The sequence below is a fragment of the Fukomys damarensis genome, unplaced genomic scaffold (assembly GCF_012274545.1).
Source record: "Fukomys damarensis isolate Sample0158 unplaced genomic scaffold, DMR_v1.0_HiC HiC_scaffold_23, whole genome shotgun sequence".
Lineage (NCBI taxonomy): Eukaryota > Metazoa > Chordata > Mammalia > Rodentia > Bathyergidae > Fukomys > Fukomys damarensis.
This window is the reverse complement of record NW_022900935.1, coordinates 62,063,388-62,088,258: the sequence shown is the minus strand read 5'-3', so window position 1 is coordinate 62,088,258 and position 24,871 is coordinate 62,063,388. Positions and strand designations below refer to the sequence as shown.

Here is a 24,871-nt window from a genome sequence, read left to right as displayed (position 1 = left end):
TTAGAAATTTTTAATAGAAAAAATTTTCTCCTGTTTTTGATCTCTCTCTGTCCTTCCCTCCCTCCCTCCCTCCTTCTTTCTTCTTCACTGCTTTATTGGGGTCTGAGGAATTCCCTTTGCCTTTCTTCCTTGTTATCTTTTTCTTCCTCCTCTGTTTAGAAACTTGAGAAGACAAGGCAACAAAATACCTCCCCCAACTCCCAATTTCCCCAAACTCAATTCTGGGGCATCAAGAGGGCAGAAAGCAAAAGCCACACAGCCACAACCGGCATTACATACTGCTGGGAGATAGTCACTCACAATCCCACAGCAAGAGAGAGAGAAGACCTATTCAGTTGTGATCATGTGACAATCAGCATTACATACTATTCATTTTTTTCAAGACATCACTCACTTATCAAGTTAAAATGTTTTAGAAATGTTTGCTTGTCTTGTAGAACACTCACAGAACAAGTTACTTACAATCAAATACATATATATGTGTGTGTATATATATTTTTTGGCACCAAAAAAAGAATTAGAATATAAAAATGCTTTCAAAGACCAGTTACTCAGAGATACTGTAAAAACTTCAAGAGAACATGAAAATGGATCCAACAGCTGCTAGATTACACAAAGAAGACTAGGATTCATTGGAATAAGTGAAAAATCAGACAGTACAAATGGTATAAAAAACCCTTTTATAGAAATAATAGAAAACATCTGAAATATAAGGAAAGAAACATACAATTCAGTGATGCATATAGGATTCCAAATAGCCAGTCAAAAGAAAACCCCTCCACATCACATGATAGTCAAAATACCAGAAGTCCAACACAAAGACAGAAGCCTAAAAATAGAGAAAAGCAATGAATCACTGATAAAGGTAAACCCATCAGAATTACAGCAGATTTTTCAACAGAGAGAGAGGTGAAGTGTTTCAAGCCCTAAAAGATAACCTTAACCCAGACATAGGTCCCGTATAACTTCCCTTCAAACTTGATGGAGAAATAAGGTATTTCCAATACAAAGAGCACCTTAAGAAATTCATGACCACCAAACCAACACTCCAAAAAAATTCTCAAGGATATCCTTTAAAGAGGAATGAAACCAACAATGTCAGAAAACCTAACAGAAACACACACAGTCTAACAGAATGAATACACCAGGCAGAGTGAGCAGTTAAACAGAAGGGGGTTGGGGGTGGGAGGAAATCAGCAACAAGAAAGTAATGCAGTGATGAGGATAAGTCAATATGTTCAGTAATAACTTCCAGTGTAAATGGTGTCAATTCCCAGTCAAAAATACAGAGTGGCAGAATGGATCAATAAACAGAAACCACTGATATGCAGTATACAAGAAACACATTTAATTAAAAAAAAAAGATTCACAGATTAAAAATCAAGGATGGAAAACAATATTCCATGCAACAGGAACCCCCCCAAAAAAAGCAGGAGTAACTATTCTAATTTCATACACTGTGAATTTCAAGCCAAAATTATCAGAAGAGACAAAGAATGTCACTACATGTTGGTTAAAGGAGCAATTCAGCAGGAAGAGATAACAATTATATATGCACCAAACACCAGCACCCTCAACTTCATTAAACAAATGCTACCGGACATAAAAAATCAGATCAACAAAGTTATAATGGAGGATCTCAATACCTCACTGTTACAAATAAACATCATCTAGACAAAAGAAAATCAATAATGAAATATTAGAGTTCAACCATGCCTTTGAACAAATAGGCTTAAAGGATACTACAGAGAATTCCATCCAACAATAGAATACACATTTTTCTCAGCAGCACATGAGACTTTCTCCAAAATAGACCAAATGCTGGATCATAAAGTAAGCTTAAGTAAATGCAAAAATAATTGAAATTGTACGTATTGTCAGATCATGGTGCAATGAAACAACAAATCAAAAGCAAAAGAAATCACAGAAATTAGGCAAATTTGGAAATGAGCAATACTCTCAATCTTAATTCCTTAATCCATTATCAGGCAATGAAATTGAAGAAATAATAACCTATTAACTATAAAAATAACAGGTCCTAATGGATTCACTGCTGAATTCTATAAGAACTTTAGAAAGATCTAATGTCCGTATCCTCAAACTTTTAAATGAAGGTGAACAGGAAAGAGTACTCTGAAAGTCATTCCTAAGAGCTATCACTAACCTGATTCTAAAACCAGACAAGGACACAACCCCCAAAAAAGAGAACTACAGGCCAATCTCTTTAGTGAACATAGACACCAAAATCTTCAAGAAGATATTAGCAAATAGAATGCAACAAAAGGTCATACATCATGATCAATCAGAATTTACCCAAGGAATGCAGGGATGGTTCAACATACACGAGTCAGTAAATATAATACACTACATAAATAAGCAAGGACACAAACCACATGATCGTCTCAGTTGACATAGAAAAAGCCTTTGACAAAATCCAATACCACGATAGAAAACCCTGAAGAAAATAGATACAGGACCTTACCTCAAATTGATAAAAGCCACTTAGGACAAACCAGTGACCAACATCATATTAAATGGAGAGAAGTTGAAAGCCTTTTCAGGAAAATGGCAGGGATGTCCACCATCACCACTCCTGTTCAGTATAATTCTCAAAATATTAGTCACACCAGTCAGACGAAAGAATGAAAAGGGGTATGTACAAAAAAGGAAGAAGTCAAATTATCCGTATTTCCAGATGATAACAGTCCTCTACATCGAAGACCCAGAAAAGCCCACCAAAAGACTTCTAGAGGTAATAAGCAAATTCAGCAGTGTAGCAAGATGCAAATCAACACACAGAAATCAATAGCATTCCTGTATACCGAAAACAAACTCACTGAGAAAGAAATTAGATAAATAATATCTTTCGCAATAACATACAGAAAATTAAATACTTAGAAATTAACCTGAGAAAGTAAAGACCACTATGTTGAAAACTGCAGTACTCTGGGGGCTAGGGATTTTGCTCAGTGGTTCTGGTCCCTGCTTTGCAAGTGCAAGGACCTGAGTTTGATCCCCAGTCCCCCCCCTCAAATTTCTCTGCTCTTCCAGAAAGATGGTGGGGTGGAGTGGTGAACATCAGAGAAAGGTGTCTGAAATTTGGTGTCCAGAGGCTGGAATGTAGCAACGTGAGGAAGAAAAGAAGGAGGGAATTGGGTCCCTGGGATCCAGGAAAGATCTGAAGTGAGAATTGAAGCCGACAGGGAGAGTGAAAAGAGAGACTTAACAAAGAATAAGGAGGTGGCAAGTGGCACTTTCCCCCTGAACTCCAACTCACTGTGTGGGAGAGGCAGCTGGAAACTGCAGGTGCAGGGTGACCCCAGAGGCCTCTATGGAGAAACATGCCAGTGGAACAAAGCAGTGGACAGAGCAGACTGAAGTGGCTGGTGACTTCAGGTTCAGATTCCTCCCAGGAGAGGGCAGTTGGCTGGTAGCCATCTTGGAGAGGAGCCATCTGAGCTCAACTCAGCATCTGTGGGCTGGCTCCATCTATCAGCTGCCAGTGTAAGGGAGAGGTTGCTGAGTTAAGATGGCAGGAAGTCACAGAGCGTAGTTCTAACTGGCAGGAGCCACAGGAGTGTCTGGAATAAATCAGGTCTCAGCCTCACAGCTAGAAACCAGCCTGAACTTCAGTGGAACTAAAGGTGCAGTCTTGCTGGGATTATCCACTACTCCACCATAAATCTACAGCTGTCATGCTGGGATTAATCAACACAGATTTGAACTCTGTCTGCCCACTTAATCTACCAGTGACAGCAGAGACACCCCTTGAAGTGGACTTTTTTTTCTTATTTTTTCTTGTTTTATTTTGTTTTTCTTTATGGTTCTTGTTTTTGTGTGAGTTTGAACATTGTTTCTACTTTTATTGTTGTTCTTATTGTTCTGTTCTTTTCTTGGCTTCAGTTCTTCCTTCTCACTTTCCCTCCTGTCTTCAGTTTCACGAAGTTCTTCTAATCTTCCTGTTGTGTCCTCCAGCCTTGATTCTGATCTCCTCCTCCTCCTCCTCCGCCTCCTCCTCCTCCTCCTCCCCCACCTCCTCATTTTTCTTTATTTCTCTTTTACATTTTCTCCCCTGGAGATAAAATCACCATACCGAGGGCTTATTTACTGCATATAATTTTTTGGTTTGTTTTAGACTTTGTTATGACAAGTCTAGTTCAAGTTCATATGATTAAAGCTGACAAATTAATAATTACCACAGTTTGACCTTTCCTAGCTGTGTTAGATGCTATTGTTATAGCATATAGTTATTAAGCTGACAAATTAATAATTACCACAGTTTGACCTTTCCTAGCTGTGTTAGATGCTATTGTTATTGCTGACTGCACTGCCCTAGCCAAGGTGACATAATTGTTCTAATCAGTTACTGTTCCCAGTATGCCAAGACTGAGATTGCCTCAGGGTCATAGATAATACCAGTGCCAAAGAACCACAGGCTGGACCAAGTAGGCAGCAACTTCTCATCCTCTGTAAATCGAAGAAGTAGGATCTTGCAACAGAATCACAACCCAAAAGCCAGATACACCTGGAAGGCATCTCTGAGAAGTAGTTGTTTCCTAAGGGTTCTAAATACTAGCAATAAAGCTACTTGCCATATGCAATTTAAAACCATCAACCTAGGAAGAAAACTTAAAAAAAGAGAGAATTCAGTGAAGAAAGATGCAGCCCTAGACTTCCACCTCACCAAAGGCAAACCCAGGGGGCAATGAGGTGGAAATATTCAAAAGCCACCCACCTGGACTCTGAAGTAAAAACAGCAAAAGTGACAAAGCAGATGAATGAGGCTCTAGAAAAAAATCAAATCAGAAAATTTCTCAGAAAATTACAGAGATAGTGACAAGAATGAAAGATATGCTTAGTGACTCTAGAGAAGATACAGATTTAAAAATAGAAGAGCTTAGGAAAATGATGGAGACCATGAATGTGCAACATAGGAAATAAATACAATCCATGAAACACATTCAAACAGATACCCAAGTGATTAAAAATTCCACTAAAGGTATATGCAGTAGGCTACCGCCATAGGAGGTGAGGGGATAAAGCATTCAGATGGCAGATAACAGTTTTTCAGATGGGGTTCCTGCAGATTCTGTGGAAGCTGCTAAAAATGCAAGTAACACAGAAAAGCTCACAGATCAGGTGACGCGGAATCCACAAGTTCTGGCGGCTTCACAGGATCAACTCGACAGTGTCTCACACTCCTTCCAGCTACATTGAAATATTACCCAAAGCAGTCAAGGGAAGAATTAATGCACTGAAGCAGCTTCAGGTGAGGTGTGCACACATAGAAGCCGAGTTCAATGCAGGAGCCCATGACCTGGGGGGAAAGTGTGCAGCATCTTACCGACCTCTGTTTGACAAGAGAAGAGAATTCATCACCGGTGATGTGGAGCCTACAGATGCAGAATCAGAATGGCACAGTGAAAGTGAAGGGAAGTTGCCTGGAGACGTGGAAAATAAAGCAGTCATAGCAGAGAAAGAAGAAGAAGCAGGTGAAGAGCTAAATCCCAAAGGAATCCCAGAGTCCTGGTTCACTGTCTTTAGAAATGTGGGTATGCTCACTGAGCTAGTGCAGGAATACGATGAGCCAATCTTGAAACATCTGCAAGATATTAAAGTAAAATTTTCGGCCCCTGTCTTTTGTGTCAGAGTTCCACTTTGAACCCAATGACTGCTTTACCAATCCAGTCCTGACAGAAACATACAAGAGGAAGTCAGAGCCAGACCAGGCCGACCCCTTCTGCTCTGGAGGTCCTGAAATTGTGCACTGTGGTGGGTGTACCATTGACTGAAAGAAAGAAAAATTGTTACAGTCAAAGCCATCAAGGAAAAACAGAAGCAAAAGGGTCGGGGCACTATTAGAACAATTTCTCAACAAGTGCCCAATGAGTCATTTTTCAACTTCTTCAACCCACTCAAAGCCTCTAGGGATGATGAATCACTGGGTGAAGATTCTGAATCCACGCTGGCCTCACATTTTGAAGTTGGAGCTTTTTCCAATTGGAGCGAATGGTGCCAAGCACTGTGCTCTGTTCCACTGGGGAGGCCATAGAAGTCGATCACAGTTTTGAAGAAGGTGAGTAAGGAGAAGAGGAGGAATTAGAAGGTGATGAGGAGGGAGAAGATGAGGATGATGCTGAAATTAACCCCAAGAAAGAGCCCAGCCAAGCTGCAGAATGCAAGCAGCAGCGAGGAGGGGCCACCGCGAGGACGGCTGTCAGGACCCAGCTGTGGCAGGGCCTCAGGCCGTGCTGCAGCACGGCATATGGACAGTGCTTCTAAGGCCTAATGCATGTTCAAGTGCATGATTTTCACTTTTTCCTTCTTATTTTGCTTAACTTGTACAGTGGCAACCGAAATGCATTTCAGAAATAGTTTTAGTTCTAGCACCCTTGTGGCCTTGGTGCCTGCACCCCTGGACCTGCCTAGGCCCTGCCCTTGAGAAGGTCCACACACCACGTGGGGTGGGAGAGTCACTCCTGGAAAGGACAGAGGTCTGAGGGCTGTTTCAGGGCTCCCGGAGGGAGACTATTCTGCCACTTCTACAGACTGGCTGAATCCCTCTTTGATTCAGAGAAATCCATTTCCACCACTGACCCTGCTGCTCGGAATCTGCTTCAGCCATTGTACCCTAATCATCTCAGAAGAGCTGAATAAAGTAAGGCAGTGTACTTAGAGTGTTTTTCTTATGTTTTAGTTTGCTAGGGATTGGGTGGGTTGTGGCGCACACCTTCTCTGAGGCAGGAGCTGTAGTGATACCCTTCTATTTATTTATTCACTGTGCTTGGAGGACTTTGCATTTACACCGTTGTTCATCCTTACCGTTGATGAAACCATACTGGTGATGACCAGGAGGGTGTGCTGTCTCCTAGCAGCCAGCTGACGGCAAGAGCTTGTTCTGTGACATGTGGACCACATGTTACCGTTGGAAGGTCTCTGAGGATAGGAAGGTCTGCAGAGTGAAGCTTTTCAATCCAGTGTGTGAATGTTCCATCTTGCTCTCCTGGTAAACTCCACTTCTAGACTCCACCACTCATCCTGTCTTAAGAGCCTGGGTTTGGTGTGAGTGGTCGGTGGCTGGTGTATAAAGTTTTTGATTATGTGGCAGTGGTGTCTGGCACCTGGGGACAGCCATGTCCATGCTGACCAGGTATGTAGAGCGTGCTCAGCCTTACCTTAATACACATTTGTAATTGAATACTGTGTTTTCAATTTGTACAGAATAGTTAGAATATTCTATTAAAGTTGTGAAACATGAAACAAAGTATATGCAGTAGAATGAGCCAATATGAGGACAGAATATCAGATATAGATGACAGGATTGCAGTTATCCATAATGAAAAGAAAGATTTTTTTGCCGGGTGTGGTGGCTCACACCTGTAATCCCAGCACTCTGGTGGCAGAGGCAGAAGGATTGCCGAGAATTTGAGGCCAGCAGGAGCTACATAATGAGTTCAGGGCCATCCTGAACTATAAAGTGAGACCCTGTCTCAAAACAAACAAACAAAAACAAAAACAAAACATTTTTTAAAATAGGGACCATGAAAAATCAATCCAACAACTACTAGATAATGCAAAGAAGAGTAACATAAGATTGATTGGAGTCAGTGAAAAAGCAGGAGATAGTGCAAATGACATTTTTAAAAGAAGTAATGGTAGAAAACTTCCCAGGCACAGAAAAAGAATTTCACATACAGATAAGTGAGGCATATAGAACTCCAATTAGCAATGATGAAAAAAAATCTACACCAAGGCATATAATAGTCAAGATTTCAGAAATTCAACACAAGAACAGAATATTAAAAGCTGTTAGAGAAAAGAAACAAATCACCTATTAAGGAAAGCCCAGCCCAATAATAGCAGAATTCTCAACACAAAACCTCAAGTCAAGAAGAGTTTGAAGTGAAGTATTTCAAGCCCTAAAAGAAAACAACTTCCTACACAAAGTCATGTACCCCACAAAACTATCTTTCAAAATTGATGGAGAAATAAGATATTTCCATGACAAAGAACACATGAGGAAATTCATGGCCGTCAAACCAGCACCACAAAATGCCCTGAAGGACATTCTAGAAAGAGATGACAAGGACTACAACTCCATGAATGAACCACCAGGTAACAGAATGAACCCACCAGGCAAGGCAAGCAGTTAAACAGAGGGAGGAAAAAAAGTGAACCAACCACAGGAAAATAACATGATAAGGATAAATCAATATATATCAGTTATAACCATCAATGTTAGGGTCTCAGTCCACCAATCAAAAGAAAAACACTGGCAGAATGGATCAAAAGGCAAGATCCAACAATATGCTGCATTGAATAAACACATTTATTTCAAAAAGAAGTTCATAAGTCCAGGGATTTAGCTCAGTGGTTTTGCCGCCTGCCTTGCAAGCACAAGGGCTCAAGTTTGATGCCTGGCACTAAAAAAAAAAAAAAAAAAAAAAAAAAAGTTCATAGACTGAAAGTCAAAGGATGGAAAGCAATATTCTCTGTGACAGGAAGCTGGACAAAAGCAAGGGTAGCTATTCTATTTGCAGAAAAAAGTGGATTTCAAGCCAAGATTGATTTAAGAGAAACAAAGGTCACTACATCCTTGTAAAGGGAACAATCTAAGAGGAAGAAAAAAAGCCATAAACATATATACACCAAATACCAGTGCACACAGCTGTATAAAACAAATATTAACAGACACAAACAATCAAAAAAGCACTAATACAATTATAATGAGGGACCTAAATACCCCACCGTCACAAATAGATCAACTAGAGATCCAGGGATTTAGCTCAGTGGCTCTGCCGCCTGCCTTGCAAACACAAGGTCCTGAGTTCAGTCCCTGGTACAAAAAAAAAAAAAAAAAAAAAAAAAAAAAAAAAAAATCAACTAGACAAGAAAGGAAGAATGAAATATCAGAACTGAGCCAAACTTTTGAACAAATGGACTTAGTAGATGTCTACAAAGCATTCCACCCTACAACATCAGAATACACATTCTTCTCAGCTGCACATGGTGTGTTCTCCAAATAGATCACATACTAGCCCATAGAACATGCGTAAGTTAGGGCCAGGGATTTAGCTCAGTGGTGATGCCTGCCTTGCAAGCGCAAAGACCTGGGTTCGATCCCTGGTACAAAAAGAAAAAGAAAAAGAAAGAACATGCATAAGTAAATGCAAAGGAATTGAAACTCCCATGCATATTATCAGAACATAGTGCATTGACATTGGAAATCAATGGCAAAAGAAATCACAAAAACTTCATAAACACATAGAAATCAGCACCCTCCTGAACAATCAGTCACAGAAGAAATTGGACAGTTTCTATAATTAAATAATAATGCCAATACAACATACTGGAACTTATGAGACAAAATGAAAGAAGTCCTATGAGGGAAATTTATAGTGGTGAATTCCCATATCAGAAAAACAGAGTGAGCTCAAATAAACAACCTAATGTTGAACCTCAAACTTCTAGAAAAAAAAAAAGCAAGTCAAGCCCAAAGCTTGTATGGGGATGGAAATTATAAAGATCAGAGCAGAAATTAATGCAGTGGAGACTAAGAAAGCAATACAAAGAATCAATGAATTGAAGAATTGGTTCTTTGAAAGACTAAATAAAATTGACAGACCCTTAGCCAACCTTATCAAAAAACAGAAAGAAAAAAAAAAGGGGGGGGGGGGGTTTAGCTCAGTGGTTCAGTGGCCTGCCCTGCAAGCGCAAGGACCTGAGTTCAATCCCCAGTACAAAAAAAAAAAAAGAGGGCCAGGAATTTAGCTCAGTGGTTCTGCCACCTGCCTTGCAAGTGCAAGGACCTGGGTTCGATCCCCGGTACCAAAACAAACAAAAAACCAGAAAAGATTCAAATCTATGCAATTAGGAATGAATCCCACAGAAATTCAGAAGATCATCAATACCTACTTCAAGAACCTGTATTCTGATAAGATGGAAAACACAGAAGAAATAGGTACCTAGACATTACCTGTGCATTATCAAAGCTGAATCAAGAAAATATAAAAATTCTAACTAAACCAATATCAGTCAATGGAATTGAAGATGTAATTAAAAACCTACCAAAAAATAAAAGCCCAGGCCCTGATGGATTCACTGCTGAATTCTACAAGAAATTTAGGGAAGACCTAATGCTGCTACTTCTCAAACTCTTTAATGAAATTGAAAGGGAAGCAATATTCCCAAATTCATTCTGGAAGTAAGCATTACCCTGATACCAGAACCAGAGAAGGGTCCAAACAAAAGAGAGAACTACAAGCCAATCTCTAATGAACACAGATGCAAAAATCCTCAGTAAGATACTGGCAAACAGAATGCAGCAAATCATCAAGAAGATCATACGCCATGACCAAGTGGACTTCGCCCCAAGGATGCAGGGATGGTTCACCATATGCAAATCAATAAATGTAACACACCACAATAACAGAGCCAAGGACAAAAACCATATGATTATCTCAATAGATGCAGAAAAGCATTTGACTAAGTCCAACACCCATTTGTGATAAAAACCCTACAGAAAATTGGAAGAGATAGTCTTTATCTCAACCTGATAAAAGCCACCTATGATAAAACAACAGACAACATAATACTAAATGAACAAAAACTGTAAGCTTTCACTCTAAAATCAGGAGCAAGACAAGGTTGTCCACTGTCACCACTCTTATTCAATATAGTTCTGGAAACATTAGCCAGAGCAATTCGACAAGAAATAAAAGGAATAAGGATAGGAAACAAAGAAGATAAATTATCATTGTTTGTGGATGACATGACACTCTACATAGAAGACACCAAAAACTTCACCGAAAGACTTCTATATTTAGTAAACAAATTCAGTAGCATAGGTGAATACAAAGTCAACACTCAAAAATCAATAATATTTCTGTCTACAAATAATAAGCTCAGTGAGAGAGAAATTAGAGAAACAACAACTTAAAAATGAAATACCTAGTATTAAACAAAATGAAATACCTAGGAATCATTCTAACAAAGAAAGTAAAAGACCTTTACATTGAAAACTACAGTACTCTGGGCCTGGGATTTAGCTCAGTGGCACTGTGCCTGTCTTGCAAGCACAAGGTCCTGAGTTCAATCCCCAGTACAGAAAGAAAGAAAAAACTACAGTACTCTGACAAAGGAGATTGAAGATATCAGAAAATGGAAAGATATTCCTTGTTCTTGGGTAAGAAAAACCAGTATAGTGAAAATGGCTGTACTTCTGAAACTGTTATACAGATTTAATGTAATCCTGATCAATAGGACATCTCACAGAATTAGAGAAAGCAATTCTAAAATTCATTTGCAACCTTAATAGACCTAGAATAATAAAAGCAATTCTGGGCAACAAAGGGAAGACAGGAGGCATCACAATCCCTGACTTGAAATTATACTACAAAGCTTCTGTGATTAAAAAACAAAAACAAAAAACAGATCTGAGGATCAATGGAACAGATTAGAAGATTCAGAACCAACTCCAAACATATTTTTGACAAAGGAGCCCAAAACCTGCAATGAAGAAAGATAGCCTCTTTAATACATGATACTGGAAAAACTGGCTTTCACACACTGAAAATTAAAACTAGACCCATATCTTTCACCATTCACTAAACTAAAATTAAAATGGATCAAAGATCTAAATAGTAAAACAGAAACACTAAATCTACTGGAAGATAGAATAGGTACAACTCTTTAAGACATTTGTGGGGGTCGGGGATTTAACTCAGTGGTACCATTGTCTGCCTTGCAAGCATGAAGTCCTGAGTTCAAAAAAAGTCCCGGTACCAAAAAAAACAAAAACAAAAAACCAGATATTTGTGTAGGCAAAGATTTTATGAGCAAAATCCTAATCATGCAGGAAATATCACAATGACTCAACAACTGGGAACTTGTCTTACTAAAAAGCTTTTGTGGGCTGGGGATGTAGCTCAGTGGTGCCACACCTGCCTGGCAAGCACAAGGTCCTGAGTTCAATCCCTGGTACCAAACAACAGCACCAAAAATTCAACTAAAATGACACTTCTCAGAAGAAGTAGAAATGGCCAATAAATACACGAAAAATTGTTCAGTGTTGCTGACCATTAAAGAAATGCAATTGAAACAACACCAAGCTTGCATTGTATCCCAGAAAGAATGGCCCTCATCAAGAAATCAAATAATAATAAATACTAGTGAGGCTGCATGGAAAAAGGAACCCTTCACTGTTGGTAGTGGTACCATATACTAGTATAACCACTGTGGAAATCAATAAGGAGTGCCTAAAAAAATTAAACTAGAAATTCCATTTGATCCAGGTATTCCCTTCTAGGTACCTTTCTGAAAGAATTCAAGTCATGGGCTGGGGATTTGGCTCAGTGGTTCTGCCACCTGCCTTACAAGTGCAAGGGCCTGAGTTCAATCCCTGTACCAAAAAAAAAAAAAAAAAAAAAAAAAAAAAGAATTCAAGTCATTATATTACAATGATACATGCACACCCATGTATATAACAGCACAGTTCATAATAGCTAAATCTTAGAAGCAGCCTCTCTGTCCATCATCAAATGGATAAAAGAAATGTACTTATACACAATGGAGTATTGTTCTGCCATGAAGGATAAACTTGAATCATTTGTAGGAAAATGGATGCACCTTGAGACCATAATGTGAAATAAACCAGACACACAAGCTTAAATATAGCATGGTTTCTTTTATATGAGAAACCCAAAATATAAATAAAGGGCAAAATAAAAGACAGATTATAGGAAGGGAAAAAAAGAATTTCTTAGAGGAGTTCTTGGCTTATTAATCAAAACATTGTGATTTTATTTCTGCACTTTGTGATGTTTGCAATATTTGACAGCTTTTAAAAAGCACATAAGCTTTACAAATCGGGGTTCTCTCTCTATTCAAGATAATATCACTTTGTATTTTTGTCAATAAACCTTTGGATATGGGGGAAAAAAAAGAACTGCAGTTTCAGGACAGAGTGACCCCGGTTACAATGTCCTTTTTCCTCCAGGAAATACCAAACAGGATATCATAAGCCAGTAAATAGGGCCTATTCTTGTCCCCTGTAAAGTGAGCCTAGATTTTCCCTGCACAGACTTCTACTTTCGAGAATGTAAAACAGTGCAACATCTCACTAAACTGGAAACTCACGGAAATGGCCTGCATGCTAGTGGGCACCAAATAGGTACCCCATCGGGCAACAGGAAAGCGCGGCCTAAATCACTAGTCTTGAGGACACCCCCAAAACACATAAATTCCCACCCTCAGACTATAACGTGCCTGTCTGAGGGCCTGCACTCTGCTCCTAGTGTGGACTTCTTTAACTGCCTGCCTCTCACTGACGCATTCTGAGGCACTTTGACATAAGTCAGCAAACCTGCACTCTCCTGTGGGTGGTTTGGGTTGGAGCCCCAACTCTTGTTTGGAGGATTTCCTCAGACTCCATCCAGTGACAGGGGTCACAATCCCACAAGTTTTGCCTCTCAGCCCCCGTGTGTGCTCTGGCTGGGCCTGGTGTCTGCAGTCCCTGCTGGCCTGGCAGAGGAAATAGCGCCATTGTTCCTGCTGCAGGCACATGTGGCCCTGCTGGTCAACCCTTGCAAACTGCCCCTCTGCTGGGGCCTCCTGAGATGGCCCTCACGTGGGTGCTATCAGTTTCCTGCTGGGACCCACACCCGCACACCTCCAGGATGCAGGGCAGAGGGGTCACACCAGCCAGGTTCCAGAGATGGAGCAACGGGACCCAGGAGGAGCCAGGGTGCCTGAGTCCGGATGAGGACCTGGAACTGGAGCACCACAGCGGGTCTTGCAGAAGTGCGATTCCTGGAGCCACAGGCCGTGGCTGGAGCCTGCTTGTCCATGTGTGCGTTCCTTCCTGGCTCTCGCTTCTCCAAAGGGGACTGCGGACTGTGAGAGGTGATGGCGCTGGGGTCTCTGGGTCAGCCAGTGCAGAGACCCCTAATCTGATGAGAGCACAGAACTCCCCGGACACCCTTCACTCTGTTCTCCACTGCCACTCCCTGGACGGCCACTGTTTCACCAGAGACGATGAGATGACCGTGTGACCACAGGATTCCCCATTCTTGGGGAAGATAAGTCATGGGGTGTCTGACCTCTGCTGGCTCTCTCAGGCTCTGAGCTTCCACAGCACCTGCGCTGGTCACAGGTTGAAGCCATCCGAAGGCTTTTAAAATGCTGGTGTCTGCCCTGGCCCCAAGTGTGACCATCTGGGTGTTGGTGTTTGTTTCTGATGATTCTACTGCCCAGCCAGGTCGGGAAGCCTGGTTGGAGACCTCGAGCACCTTCCATGTACCTTTCGTCCGGGACCACAGCTTCAGGTGACAGACAACAGAGGACATCAACTCCAAGCTGCCCAGGCCAGCTGCACCCAGAGCTCATCTTGCAGTGTCCTGCCAAGCCCTCTGCCCCTTGGGCATGCTCAGCGCAGGACAGTTGTCCCTCAATTCTGAACTGTGGCCCAGGGGCCTGCAAGACTCTGCCAGCCAGGCTCGGGACAACACCAGGGACCTAGGGCCTCTGACACCACACGGCCTGGGGTCAGGGACAGTATTCCCCAGGGGGAAATCGAGGCCCTAGCTCTCTGTAGGAGGGGGTGTGTGTGAGCCATGACATCCCTGCCCCGCCGCAGGGGGACATTAGGACAGCGACAGTTGTTGAGTATGGTTGGCATAGTCGGGATGATGAGCACAAGCTGGGGCAGACACCACGTGGGGGTCCATACTGCCCACTTACCAGGGCAGAGTCTCCTAGAGCTTCAGGCTCCTTGCCCCTAGCTAGGGCCAATGCCATGCAGCCTCTCCATGGCACAGTACGAGATCAGCAGGACGAGAGCTCCAAGCAGGGTGCCAGGCCCAGGAAGGGTCTGGGGTGCCTATCCATGTCATCAGCCACACTGCCAAAATGCAGGCACTGGCCCAGGACCTCTGCCCATCTGCCCCCAGTCCTGCCTTCCCTCTGGGCATTGGTCCAGGCTGGAGGTGTATCTGCCACTGCTGTATGTGTGGCTTAGTGGAGCACTAGGGATCCAAGTAGTCTGGTCAGCTCCCAGAGTATGCCTTGGTCATGTGATTTCTGGAAAGTGAAACTAGACTGTTTTTGAAGCATTTCCCGGTATCTGTCTGAACATAGCACACAGGGAAGATTTTTCTGGGCCCCCTGTGAGGGCCTCTCAGCACAGAGTCCCCGCAGCGGCTGGAGGGAGGCTCCAGGATGCCTTCAGTAGCTGATTTGGGCAGGTAAGCTCCCGCCTGTTGCTCTCAGGTGGGCACACCCCTCTTCAGAGCATGATCAAGGGGCGCCCCATTCCCTCTTTGCACCCAGGCTAGGAGATGGGAATCCGGTGCTCTTTAGCCCAGGAAATATCTTTGCTGTTCCTAGACCTGCAGGGTCTCTGCATGCAGTGAGGCAGGTTGTCGATTACACAAAGACACCAGCCAGAAGGGCACACAGGTTACAATCCCGCTGTCTCTTGAGTGTGTATCCGGGCTGGGTTCTGCACCCACTTGAAAAAAAAGAGACCCTTCTCCTAAGTTTCACAAAGGACCAGCACAGGGAGTTTTGTCCCAGCTTCCCACACATGGATGGCCACTGCCACCAAGAGGGCAGCAAGGCCCACACAGCAAGTGCCCAGCCAGCTACTGGTAACTGCAGCTCTACCAGGGGGAGAGGGTGACCGACCATGCTGGTTGGCCTGGGACCAGGGCTTTCCCAGGGCGTGGCACTCCCAGCACATGAATGTGCCTGGAGCTGGCCGGTGCCTCATTTCTCCAGTGCCACAGCGAGGCCGAGGTGAGTTGTCCTGCAGGGTCTTCATGAGTGGGAGAGCCCTGAGGGTCTTGTTAGTGCAGAGTCCAAGCAGAAGGGCTGGGGCAGCGACCATCGTGCACTTCCTGCTACCCCTGAGGGCCCTGCTGCCACCACCTCTGGGCAGCAGGGGGCCAGAGCCAGCCTCAGGGTCACCAGCCCCGGGCCTGTAGACAGAGCTCACAGCAGTGCTGCCCAGTGGCCAGTCCCCTGCTTGCTGGCCTGCAGTGGTGGAGTAGGTCCTGTAGCGTTCTTCCAGAGCCAGAGACACAACACCTCCCTGGCTCCTCCTCCCACTCTCCTTGCCCCCCCCCCGTGCTCATCCCTGGGTCTTGCCCTGGCTGTCCTATATAGGACCTAAGAAGGGGTAGGGAGGTGGCCGTTCACTGCAGATGGACATAAACAGTAAGCATCCAGAGTTATACAGAGGAGAGAGTTCCAGGCCAAAAGCCAAGATTGAGTCCGCTCCCTGCCCGGGGGGCCCTGTGGTCTCTGTGCCCTGGGTCACAGCCCTGGCCACCTCCCCACCCAGTTGCAGAGGCCGGAGCTTTAGCCGGGACCCCTTCTGTCCACTGTCCCCCTCCACAGGCCACCGAACCCAACATCTCCCCTGTGGTCTGTCACTCTGTTTTCCATGGCCTCCTCCTGCTGTGCCCCACGCCCTGCATTGCCCCTCCATCCTGCTCTCTAACACTCCTGGTTCATCTCAGCTGCAGACCTCTGGGCTCTAACACCCTCGGGGTCTGTGGCCTGAAGATAGAGCCTAGTCTTCTCCATACCCACCCCAACCCTAGACAGCCTTTGTCCCTGGATTCACCCCAGCACACCTGCTGCGTCTGACCAAAGTGGGGTCACCCTTCAGGGTGGTGCTAGGATGAGCACATTGGAGCAGCTCAGTCCTGGAGGCCGCCCATTCCTGGATCTCATCCATCCTTCTTCCTTCTGCCACAGGGTCCGGCTTGCGGGCAAGGCCAGGGCTGTCCCATGGCTCCTCTGGCTGTGGCTACTGGTGCCGGGTACTCAAGGTGAGTAGTGCCTCTGGGAAATGCCCCAAGCAAAAGCTGAGAGGCCGCTGTGCTCCACAGGCGGGATAACACCCTACTTGTAGGTCACAGATGTGTCCTGCTTGGCGTCTGCCTGGGTCCTGGGACTGGCTGGGTCCTATTTCCCCTCCACGACTGAAGTACAAACAGTCCCTGACTTGAAGCTTCTTCACTTTACAATGTGCATACAAATTTAGTAGAAACCGCACGTGGCCTTTGAATTTCAGTCTTCCCAGGCTGGTAGTCTGTAGCCTACAGGTGCACGGTGCTAGAAGAGCAGCGAATCGCAGCTCTGGTCACTGCGGCCACACTGGGAACCCACACACACACCTGACACTGCAGCGCAAGCTCCCTGAGCTTGGGTGGATTACATGCATCTCCCATGTCTGAGGCTTTCAATTCACGGTGGCTTTCTTGGGCCGTACCCCATCTGAAGGTGAGGGGCACCTGTGCTCTGACTGTGTCCAGGACCAGGACCCTGGAGCCATGGACCCTCACAAGTGGGGCACGGAGGGGCCTCCTTCCCTCTGTTCTTTTGGGCGGGCTGCTGGGGCTGCTTTTCTATAGAGCAAAGGGCTGGGACCTCACAGACAAGGAATGAGGACTCAGTCTCTGTGGGGTTCCACAGGTCTTTCCTCTTAGGAGGCGGCCCTTCATGGACAGAAAGGGGGTTTTGAAGAGGTGAACTTTGAACCGCAGCCGGTCTCCTGGCACTGGGACATTGCTGCCACCTGCTGCTCACCTTGGCTTTCCCACAGGTGCACAAGATGGGGACATGCGGCTGGTCAATGGGACCATAGCCAACGAGGGCCGAGTGGAGATCTTCTATGGAGGCCAGTGGGGGACAGTGTGTGACAACCTCTGGAACCTGGCTGATGCCACTGTTGTCTGCCGGGCTCTAGGGTTTGAGAATGCCACAGAGGCGCTGGGCGGAGCAGCCTTTGGGTCAGGTAGGGCTGCTACTCTTTCCCCAAAGCTGGGGTCACTGTGAAGTCCCCCAAGACCAGGGTCGGGCTTCACAGATGTGCAGCGTATGGCCCCACTTCCTGTGCCTTGGCACCTGTTGGGATGGCCCATTTGAGCTTGGCCTGAGGGCATTGGGCTCGGTGGTGGGGTGGCCTAGTGGACTATGGGGGACTAATTTGGTGTCTCTGAAGCAGCCGTTAGACCTTGTAAGAAAGAAGCTAAGCATCTGGTGCAGCAGTATGGAGATGAATCTGAACTGATGCCCAAGTGTTGTCCAGGATCACAAGGAACGGGAAGCCACAGCTGGACTAAGAGTGGCAGGGTAGCCAGCGTCCCCATGGCCAGGCAGGGATGGCCATTCCTCCAGTGCCCGTAGAGGAGCAGCTCTGTTGGCCTCTTCCCCGCTGAGGCCCAGTCTCTGTCCTCCCCGTGCCCACAGGGACTGGCCCTATCATGCTGGATGAGGTGCAGTGCACGGGGACAGAGTCCTCGCTGGCCAGCTGCAGGTCCCTGGGCTGGCTGAAGAGCAACTGCAGGCACGACAGGGACGCAGGCGTGGTCTGCACCAACGGTGAGCAGGCGGGCGGCTCCTCCCTTGTCCCATCCGTGCAAACAGAGGTTGGGTGATGCCCTCACCTGCTCCACACAGGGTGGGGTGGGGAGGAGGGCCACAGAGCACCACCCACCACCCCTGGGAGGAATCCAGAGCTCTTGCAGAACCCTCGTCCACCCTGCTGCCACCGGACCTGCCAAAAGCAAGGGGCTGCGTGCTGGGTGGGGCCCCTGTCCTGAGAAAGCCCAAGAACACTTCCCACTGACGCATGCAGGCCTGGGCCCTCCTGCACAGCCCCTGTGGGGTGCTCAGATGCTTCCAGATGACAAACTGTGCGAAGACCCCTGGCCTGCCTGACCCCAACCCCGTCCTGTGCACCCAGCAGCCAAGGCTGAGCCCCATGGGAGTTCTCCAGTCATTTTGCCTCCCTCACCTCCTCCTGGGCTGGCACACAGACCTTGGGGCACTGCAGCCCACCTCCCGCAGCCCCCAGCTGGAGCCCCTGAAGCCTGGGTATGGGGTGGAATTTCCCAAGACTGGACAGGTGGGGTGCTGGCCAGGGAGGGGGGTTCAGACTTCAGAGGGGGCACAAGGGCCTGGCTGGGTTAGCCGTAGGGGAGCTGGTGTGGGCCAGAGAGGTGCTGGTGACATGAGTTGAGAGGGTCCTGGGGGTCAGTGTGAGTAGGAATAGGGGCCAGCGCACCTGGCTGAAACGTGAAGAGCAGTTCAGCACTACCTGGGCAGAGACCAGGCCTGTAGGGTTGCGTTCCCATTAGGGACTTCGGGGAAAGAGGATACCCTGGGGCCTCCTATAATAACTCCCAGGTCCTGACCCCAGCAGGGTGCTGGGGCTCCCCAGGCTCTAACGTGGGGTGCCATGGGCTCCTAACTCCTGGGCCTCCTCAGACCTTCTGCAATTGAGGGAAGGATTTAGAAGGATGACCTTTGCAATGATTGATCAATTGAGCTTGAGGCCACCAAATCCCCACCTGGGGCGCTGCCTGTGTGGGCAGGGGCAGGGCAGAGGGCCAAATGTGGGCTTGGAGAGGGCAGAGGGGCCACTCTCGCCTCCTTCCAGGGCTCAGAGCAGGTCAGACCCGTCCCTTCCTGAGCCTTTCAGAGCAGGTCAGCAGGCGCTGGCACTGCCGTTCCCAAGGAGGAGGCGAGTCCTGGGGGGCAAAGCGGGGCTTGGGGTCCACAAGCTAGCGGCGGCCGCACCCCAGCCCTCACGCACGCTCCCACTGCCCCTTGCAGAGACCAGACCTGAGCACACCCTCGACCTCTCCGGGGAGCTCTCCGCCGCCCTCGGCCTGATCTTCGACAGCCAGCAGGGCTGCGACCTGTCCATCCAGGTGGTGGGGCAGGGCCAGGAGGCGCTGGGCCTCTGCGCCCACACGGTGATCCTGACCGCCAACCCCGAGGCACAGGCCCTGTGGGAGGAGCCAGGCAGCAGCGTGGTCATGCGTGTGGACAGCGAGTGCATGTTTGTCATCAGGGACTTTCTGAGGTGAGTCGTGCTAGTCCCTGAGCTGCCCCTCTGTCCTCCCCCCTCCCCTGGCACAGCAGCGCTGTTAGGAACACACAAACACACTCACGTCATACGTGTGCTCACACACTCAGCTTGTGTACACACATCCACTCACACCCACACTCACCTGCACACAAATGTTTAAATTTCCGATGAGCCAATATAAGAAATATTGAGAGCCGAATGTGATGTCACTCACCTGGGAGGTGCCCTGTACCCTGGGAGGCTGAGGTGAGGATCCCAAGTTTGAGTCCAGCAACTTCTTAAGAGAGACCCCATCTCAAAGTAAAAATTAAAAAGGGCTGGGGATATAGCTCAGTGCAGAGGCCCTGGGTTCGATCCCCAGTACCAAACAAACAGACAAATAAAACTCTTCTGGACTCTCACTTTGGAGCACCTGGGGATCATGAGGCAGCAGGAGGCTGAGCTGGTTTGTGTGGTGTCTGGGGAGGCTCCGGAGGCACAGCAAGAAGGGAACGCTGTGTGTGTGTGTGTGTGTGTGTGTGTGTGCACTAAAGGCAGGAGGACCCTTTGTCTCCAGCCCTCCTCCCACAGAGGCCACAAGACTGGCAGCTTCCTGGCAGTAAGGGCCTGGCAACAGGGCTAGGACTCTGGCCACAGGCCACAGAGCACACCAAATCCTTTGGAAGGCACAGACACTGATGTGACAGTTGGAGGATTATTTTTATCTCTCTCTCTCTCTCTCTCTCTCTCTCTGTGTCACACACACACACACACACACACACACACACACATGGACATACACCGACCTGTCTACCTCAGGTACCTTAAGGATGCAATATGAGTCTTCCTAGTGCCCAAAATAACGATCACAGTCGTGCTCTCCCGTCTGCCCTCCCTGTCCTTGCTCCTGTGGAAAATGGAGAATTGTGACTGTCCGTGCGTATGGCCCATGTCACCAGGGGGGGCTCTGCCATGTCTCTGAGAGGAAAGCGAGGCCCAAAGGCTCCCCTGGTGGCTGGAGGAGCAGGGTTACAATCTCACCACCAAGAGGCCTCCTGGGGACTTGTATTTTAAAAGTAGCAATTTAAAGAAAAGACCTGAATTTATTAAAAATGATTCTCTCTCTCTTGTGACCCAAAGCATTATATAACTGAAAATGACATTTAAGAGAGAACAGTATTGGCAATTAAAAACAGATTTCATTGGTTTCTTTCCAGCCTAGGATAAAAGCTCTGTAAGGCGGTCTATGTCCCTCCTGGTGGGTACAGTTTCTGAAACACACTGGAGATGGGGCAGGGCCCGTTCTGCCTGCCTGGTTCCCACTGGAGCTGTGGCCCTGGGTCCGAGCTCAGCCCCACCCCTGCCCTGGCTCTGATGTGGTCCTTCCACCTGTCACTGGGTCTCTGTCTCCCTGGTGCACTCCCTCACAGTGAGCAGAGATGCTGCAGGGAGCCCCCAGGGCCTTCCTCAGACACCCCGGGCACTGCCCTCCCTGCGCCCCCCTGCCAGTTGTCTGGGCTTCAGAGGCCCTCAGGCCCACGGGCTTAGTGCCTTTTTCCTCCCTCTCAGTGTGTTTTCTTCTCTAAGGAAGATGGGCAGGGCTGGGAGACTCGTTCAGTGTCCCCATGGGGACACTGATATCACCTGCTCAAGGCTGGGGCCCTGCTCCTCCCTGGTACAGTGTAGCTGCCTGTGGTCCAGGAGGACGGCTCTGGCTGGGATGAGCATTAAAAACTGGTGACAAACACTTCTGAGGCACCCCTGCCTCTTGTCACCACCATCTTCGGACGGTCAGCAGCAGGGAGGTTGGTACCTGAAACCCACAGTCCAGCACCCCTTCCTAGGTGCTGCCCAACTTCAGGGTAGGTCTGGTGGATGCCGGGGTGGTCACAGCTTAGGAGACAGTCACCCTTCTCTGTCTCCAAGCCCACTGTAACACCGACTGCAGGGCTGCTGAGATCTGTGTCAGGGACACCTGTGTGCAAGGGGGAGGGTGGGCGAGGGGTGCCTCTGGGCCTGGCCCTCGCAGTGAGCTGGGGTTGTAGGGACATCGGGCATGAAGGATTGGGCTGTCCCCATCCCCTGGCACAGAACAGCTGCGGGGCAGAGAAGAACCCAGCGGGGTATGACCAGGTCTGGCCAAGGTGTGGCTGCGGGACGGCAGGGCCAGTGCCCAGGGCCCAGCTGACAGAGCTGGGGAGACATGCAGCAGTAGGGACCCCGTCACTGGTGAAGGAGGGAGTGGCAGTGGGTGTTATCCCTGGCCCAAAATCCTCAGATTGCTTTTAGCCAACATGAGATTCAGGATTCAGAATGTGGGTTCCCTAAGAGACAAACTGTGAGAGGTGGCAGCCAAGGGGCATCACAGTGGCAGCTGGGCACAGCTGCTGTCTGTCCTGTGGGCAGACACTAGCTTCCCTCTCCCCGCCCAGGTACCTCTACTCCCGGAGGATCGAGGTCTCCCTGGTGTCTGTCAAGTGCTTGCACAAGCTGGCCTCTGCCTATGGGGCCATGCAGCTGCAGGACTACTGCGGACAGCTCTTCTCCACCCTGCTCCCCCAGGACCCCTCCTTCCACACGGCCCTGGACCTCTACGCCTATGCACAGGACACGGGTGACACTCTGCTCGAGGAGCGGTGTGTGCAGTTCCTGGCCTGGAACTTCGGGGCCTTGACACAGGCCGAGGCCTGGCTGAGCGTCCCCATAGCCCTGCTCCAGGAGCTCCTCCTCCGGAGCGAGGTGGCCGTGCCCAGTGAGCTGGCCCTGCTGCAGTCGGTGGACACCTGGAGCAAGGAGCAGGGCGCCTCCCAGGCAGAGGCCGAGGCCCTGCTGGGACAGGTGCGCTTCCCCATGATGTTGCCCGAGGAGCTGTTCCAGCTGCAGTTCAACCTGTCCCTGTACCGCGACCACAAGACCCTGCTCCAGAGAAAGATCCTGCAGGCCCTGGAGTTCCACACAGTGCCCCTGTGGCTGCTGGCCCAGTACCAAGGTCTGAACCTCACCGAGGATGCCTACAAGCCCCGGATTTACACCTCGGCCACCTGGAGCGCCTTGGTGACAGCCAGTTCTGGGAACCAGGACTGGAAGTATCGGATCCGGGGTTACCCGTACTATTACAGGAACAAATTCTCTTCTAGCTACATGAACAGCCCTTACCAGTCCTTCCAGACCCCAGAGCACCCCAGCTTCCTCTTCAGGAAGATGCTGGTCTCCTGGACTCTTGCCTACCTGCCCACCATACAGAGCTGCTGGAACCTTGGACTGTCCTGCTCCTCTGACGAGCTCCCAGCCCTAGGCCTCACCAGGTCTGGTTCCTCCAATCCCAGCATCGGCTATAAAAACACAGCCCTGGTGCTCTGCGGCGGCGGCGTAGTGGTGGACATCGTAGGCTTCCAGGGCTCAAAGGCCTCCATCCCCAGGGCCCTGGGCACCAACAGCTCTAGGAGCACTTCCGCCTTCCCCTGTGCTTCAGGCTCCTCCAGCAGCTTCCGCGTGGCCATCCGCCCCTTCTACCTGACCAACACGACCAGCCTGGGCTAGACGGCACCACCCAGATGCTAGGCCATGGTGCTGGGGAAGCAGGGCGAGGGCCAGGCGCCACACCAAGGCTCCCTTCCTTCGCTTCTTCCTCTCAGCAGCCACCTCCAACAACCAGCCACCAGATGTCTCCCTGCTTCCACTGGTCTCTACGACCTTGAAAAAAATTATTGGAAGGCCTCCACTAGCACTCACCACAGGTCCTGAGATTTTCTGTACTCCCGCAGGTGCTGAGGTCTCAGAACTCCCACAGCCTCCCGTGCCTGGCTTCCAGCTGAGGAGGCAACAAGGTCACTGTGGGATTCCCAGGTCCCCTCGCAGTCGCTCTGTCCACTGCTGTCACTGCTCTGAAGCCATTAAAAGCACATTGTGCTTCCCTTTCTGTTCAGTCGTGCAGGGAGGGTTCCTGGGTTTGTACCATGCTGGATGTCAGGTGTGCTGGGCTCTGGGAAATGGGAAGAGGCAGAACCTTGTCCTCGTGCAGCTGTGGCCAGTCAGGGAGACGGGCAGTAGCAAGAGCACCTCCCAGCCTGGTGCCACCGCAAAGGGGTAGTGTCTGATGGGGACCGCAGGGTGGGAGGCGGCAGGCACAGGGCACGGGCCCACCCCCAACTGGTGAGACCGCTGAAGAAAGTGACTGTGAAGCCAGGTATGGTGGCACACGCCTGTAATCCCAGCATTTAAGAGCCTGTGGCAGGAAGATCCCAAATTCAAGGCCCAACTGGGCAATGTGGCAAGACCCTGAGTTCGATTTCCGGTACCAAAAGGTGGGGGCTGGGGATATTGCTGAGTGCTAGAGAGACCTGGGTTCGATCCTCAGTATCCCCCACATGCACAACTGTAGACTAGGACTCAAGAGACTGAGCAGAGCCAGTCTAATGGAGGCTAATGGAGGCTGAGCCTTTCCTAAGGACCAGGAACACACGCCTGTCATGGCTGTGGCCTGGTGACCACGGTGTGGGTACAGACAAGAGCCATGTGGCCTGCAGCAGGACAGGTGTGCCCTCATGAAGGTGCCAGGGAGAGGGACAGACACAGGGAAAGAGAGCGAGAGAGATGGACAGAAGAGGCAGGAAACCCGACTAGGTGAGTCCCACCCTCACGCCCAGCGCAGCGCCCCCTGCTGGAGTCTCCACCTGCGGGGTTTAGGGTTAATCTGGCCAGTGCTCTTGGGTATCCCTCAGCAGGACCGCACCTGCCCAGCAGGCGCGAGGCCCTGGGTTGCATCCCCAGGGAGGGGAAAAAAGGCCGCCACGAAGCCCGTCCCAAAGGCGTGGCCCTCGAGAAAGCTGGACGAGGGCCCCAGGCTGCGCATGGGCATCTGCCGCAGGGGCTCTGGGCGGCCTAGGAGGCGTCCTGACCACGAAGGCTCCAGTCACCTCTGCTCGCCAGATTCGAGTTGTTCGGTGATGGGGATCACCAGACTCTTCCAAACTGCCCCTGGGTTTCGGTCCTGAACGCTGCGTGGTG

General features: G+C 48.6%; 1 protein-coding gene and 1 pseudogene across 1 annotated transcript; both read left to right on the top strand.

The window, feature by feature from the left end:
- The first annotated feature begins 5,044 nt into the window (after positions 1-5,044).
- LOC104858365 lies at positions 5,045-6,349 on the top strand (annotated as a pseudogene).
- Positions 6,350-15,087: 8,738 nt separating this feature from the next.
- Lgals3bp (galectin 3 binding protein) lies at positions 15,088-24,108 on the top strand. Its single transcript, XM_010618518.3, has 6 exons — positions 15,088-15,242; positions 16,762-16,835; positions 17,612-17,803; positions 18,259-18,390; positions 19,627-19,879; positions 22,297-24,108. The coding sequence occupies exons 1-6, from the start codon at positions 15,217-15,219 to the stop codon at positions 23,402-23,404; spliced, it is 1,785 nt and encodes a 594-aa protein (XP_010616820.1). The 5' UTR covers positions 15,088-15,216; the 3' UTR covers positions 23,405-24,108.
- The last annotated feature ends 763 nt before the right edge of the window (positions 24,109-24,871 follow it).